This window comes from Lathyrus oleraceus, chromosome 5 (genome assembly GCF_024323335.1).
Source record: "Lathyrus oleraceus cultivar Zhongwan6 chromosome 5, CAAS_Psat_ZW6_1.0, whole genome shotgun sequence".
NCBI classification, from domain to species: domain Eukaryota; kingdom Viridiplantae; phylum Streptophyta; class Magnoliopsida; order Fabales; family Fabaceae; genus Lathyrus; species Lathyrus oleraceus.
This window is the reverse complement of record NC_066583.1, coordinates 457220672-457225333: the sequence shown is the minus strand read 5'-3', so window position 1 is coordinate 457225333 and position 4662 is coordinate 457220672. Positions and strand designations below refer to the sequence as shown.

General features: G+C 31.4%; 1 protein-coding gene across 1 annotated transcript; it reads right to left on the bottom strand.

The window, feature by feature from the left end:
* Positions 1-1254: 1254 nt before the first annotated feature.
* Positions 1255-3421, bottom strand: LOC127085401 (NAC domain-containing protein 100). Its single transcript, XM_051025914.1, has 3 exons — positions 3071-3421; positions 2544-2821; positions 1255-1881 (listed from the first exon to the last, which is right to left on the bottom strand). The coding sequence occupies exons 1-3, from the start codon at positions 3237-3239 to the stop codon at positions 1522-1524; spliced, it is 807 nt and encodes a 268-aa protein (XP_050881871.1). The 5' UTR covers positions 3240-3421; the 3' UTR covers positions 1255-1521.
* Between the last annotated feature and the right edge of the window lie 1241 nt (positions 3422-4662).

Sequence of the window (4662 nt, the reverse complement as noted above, 5' to 3'; positions counted from 1 at the left end):
ATATGGGATATTACATTTAGGAACGATAGTATGATCATTGATACCTCAGCTAGTGGTTCAATGACTACTTCTTTGGTGTGTTTGAATTGTCCTGTGACAATTTTAGGGAGAGATTTTGGGATGAACTTAGTATGCTTGCCTCTAATTCAGCTTGACGTTATCCTAAGAATGAATTGGTTTGGATTAAACCATGGGTTTATCAATTGTTTTGATAAGTCAGTGCAGTTTCTTGATTCCATAAAGAGTATAGAGTCGAGTTTCATGACCGCGAGGTATGTAGAGACGTCCTTGAGTGAGAGTGCTCAAGTGTTCATGGTGCTCGCGTCCTTGAGTGGGGGAAGCGAGAGGACGATTACAGATCTACCTGTGGTGTGTGATTTTTCTGAGGTATTCCCAGATGACATCATTGATTTTCCTCCACAGCGCGAGATTTAGTTTGCTATAAACTTAGTACCTGGTACTAGTCCAATGTCGATGACTCCTTATAGGATGTCTGGTTTAGTGTTGTGTGAGTTGAAGAAACAATTAGAGGATCTTCTTGAAAAGAAGTTTGTTTGACCGAGTGTTTCACCATGGAGAGTGCCAGTGTTGTTAGTCAAGAAGAAGGATAGTAGTATGAGACTATCTGTTGATTATCGACAACTGATAAAGTGAAAATTAAGAACAAGTATTTGCTTTTGAGGATATGTAATTTAATGGATCTGTTGGCAGGTGTATGTGTGTTTACCAAGATCAATTTGTGTTCGTTTTTTTTTTCAATTTTTAATAGTGGTGTTTTATTATGAACCTAACAATTTAGTTATATACCCATCATTTTATAGAAAATTCTTATTTCTTATTAACGTACCTGTCCTTTAATTTTTTTTAAAAATGTCATATCATGTACCGGTACCAGTACCCGCACCGGATACCGTACCCGTACCTATGCATCATAGGTGCCATCTTATTGTACCAGATTTTTCATGTTATATATATATATATATATATATATATATATATATATATATATATATATATATATATATATATATATATATATATATATATATGACGCGTACATAAACAGAACAGAATGAGCATGCACATGTTACCAAGGGAAATGCATATACTTATTTTATTTACATTGTTTATAAATTCGTGTCTATGTCATAGAATGAGCATGCACATGTTACCAAGAGAGAGACTTAGAAAAATACATAGAAAATTTGAGAGATTTTCAAAGTTTACCGTACATGATTCAGCCCCCACAATCAATAATTTACAATTCAGAATATATAAATGTCACTCTCTATATAGTTGTCATAGAATCCACACAAAAAAATCCAATCATGTCACTTTCTAATAAAATCCAAACTTATACAAAATAATAATTCTCATGTAAACCATGACAACCATGAACCTCAAGTATCAATCAACCAATTCAATACATCACCATAATGATAATTCATATAGTACAATACATCACCATAATATGCTTCACTATCGTTCAAATTATCTGATGTAACTCTTTTTTATCTGAGTTTAGTAGTTCCACAAGGTAGATAGATCAATTGGTGATGGAAAATTTGGTGTAGCTTGCAGTTCTTGAGTAGAGTAAAATGAATCAATGGAAAGTGTGTTTTTTGGAAGATTCATTGTATGATTTGAAGGAACCTCAAAAGGGTTGTTGGTAAAGGAATCAAAGGTTCCAGCTTGGTTTGTTTCAATTGGATTGGAGAAGCAGGACACGTAAGGTGATTTGGTTTTGTTAATGGAATAAGGTGGAAGAATAGAAGAACTCATTTCATTTCCAAATGATTCTAACCTCATTATCCCAGAAAGTGTGCATGTCTTTTTGTCTGATAAACTCTTCTGAAATATCCTGCAAATCACCCACTCATTCTGCCACAAAATGACCAAAACCAATTAGCAACTAAGAAAACATATACAACAAACGCCGAACATGATACTGACACGATGATACAACTGGTAATTTTACAGAATAAATTAAATTGAATGAAATCACATATATCATTTGACACTGTCGCGTTGCAGACAAACCTTCTAAAACAAAATATAGTACTATATGGATTTCAGATGAATAAAAATTCACAAATAACCTTTTAAATAGCCGTCTTAGTAGGCTCAAGGTTTTAAATAACTCAGTTGCATAAAGACTTTCATGATTTTAGCTTATACAACTATTCTGATAGTGATTATAATTGTTGCATGGTGAATTAATCACAACATTTATAAATAATATTTTGTGTGATTTATACTTTTATATATTGATTCTAAAAGTTTTGTGTCTTTAACGATGTTAAGAAGTAGTAACGGTGTTTTGTCACATTCTTACTATTTTGTTAAGGTTGTTTTTGCAATAACAAACTATATTTTAAAACATGATAAGAGTCACATCGTGATTATTAGCATTGCATAAAACTGCAACCTCAATTGCAGTCATGTTACTCTTACATCGTGGCGGCTCAAATTACGATCGCAAAACTTTATTTAAAATCGAGATAAAATTAAAGGTATATAAACTTTTGAAACAGAGGATTTACCTTTGCAGTTTTAGGTAGGTTGATCACAGAGAATTTACCCTCAAGTCTATATTCATGCATAACCCAATTTGTTTTCTCTCCTTTAGGTGCTCTTCCTTTGTAAAAAACAAGAGTTTTCTTCATTCCAACAAGAGATTTACCTCTGTCAATCTCCTTATCTTTTCCAGTTGCCTTCCAATATCCACCTTCAGTTGCTCTATTAGTCCTCAAACCTGTTGGATACTTTCTATCTCTCACACAGAAAAAATACCACTCTTTTTCGCCCATTTTTGCTTTCCCTACAACAAAATTAACCATAACATGTACACTATCAGTTTTTGTAGCGCTGACAACTCTGATCGAATTTCAATCCATATTCAGACACTGATAAGTGTGATTAGATTAAAAAAAAATTTTCTCAAATTATTATTGATGTCAGTGTGTCTGTGTTTCTAATTATATAGACTCATCAGATGTAGTATGAATTACTAAATCATGTAAAATTAAAACACCAAAGTTGAACTCAAAACTCAAAATGAATAACTTACATGGCAAATCCCAAGGCTCAGATTTGTTCAAATCAACCTCTCCAATGGCCCTAGAAGAAAAGTTAATGTCAGTTACCTTTCTATAAAGATAATGACTTATAAGCTCTTCATCAGTTGGATGAAACCTAAACCCAGGTGGCAAATTCATCTCATCTGAAACATTTTCCATTTTCAGTAACTAACTATAGTTTTCAAATATCAATATAAAAAACTCAAAGGGATGAAGAATTGAATTGAGAAGAATCTATAAAGTGAAAGAGAGAAAAAGAAGAGAGAAAATATTGATGTTTTTGGGAGAGAAAGAAACGTGGGATAAAAGATAACTTTGTTGGTTGTTTATTGCCCACAAATGTAAAATTTGTGTTATTTATCATGAATTTATATTTCTAAATTTCTAAATTTCTAAATTGTTCATACTATACTGTGGAAATTTACTGTTATACGTAAAACATTAATTAATTAGTACATTGTTTATTAATGAACCACACTTATTTTAATTTTGTGGTGGATTTGTGAAATATACGATGATGTTGATTGGTGCATCTGAACTCAACATTGGATTTGTTAGTCTTTTATTTCTCAAATGATGACACAGAAAAAAACATTTTGTTTGACATATCATGGAAAAGAATTGTGAAGATTTAGAGTCACTCTACATGTAAGATAACAGCTGTCATTCAAACGTCCTACGGCAAAATAGCGTGTTCTTTTTATTTTGTCTGAAATTACATATGCATTTTTCTAAAATAAAAGAAACATGGTAATAATATATTTTTTTTTTGTTACAATAATAGTAGGAATTTGTTATAAAGTTTCATTTTTAATAAGCGAATTCGACACAACCGTTAGATTATATTTGATATTTAATTGATAGGTGTTCCCATCTATTTCATCATTCAACTCAGCTCAATTTAGGTCATTCAAAAAGAGGGAGGATGAACTTGCTCACCCCCTCCTTAAAGTTTTAATTTTGTTGATTGTCTAATTTTCTATATTATTGTTTATTACTTTTGGTTTTTGAGTCTTCACTAAAGTAGTTTTTGCGCCTATCTTAAAATTCAATGCAATACATTAAATGGTGTTTTGCGTTAAGTATAACATCCAAATTAAATTTATCTAGAATTTTACCGGGATATACATGGTTGATATCTGATGCTTTTAAAATTACAAAATGAGTTCATGTCGATGCATATAAACGTGTTGTATCATAACAAAGTGAACTTCCATTCATCTACAGATACATAGTACGAAATTAAACTAAGACGAAGTGTTAAACATAATAAACATAACATACGCGTAATTGGGAAGAAAAAAAATGTGAAAGTTCTTCAAACTCCAATCATTGTGTAGTTTTCTTACCCTTATCCACCCGTCTATTTGAAAATAAAAAATATGAGGAATAAGGCTATCTTTGGAGAAGAAAAACACTTAAAAATCTCACATTTACTTCTTCTACTACAAGAAGGTCTTGAAGGACAAGGCTAGTACTCGATCCAACAATTCGAAATTGCTATATTTAGAAAATTTAGGTCTTAGGATTTTGATACAAGTGAAAAAAAGAGAGGAAAAAAACTAAAAATTAAGGTGTTTAT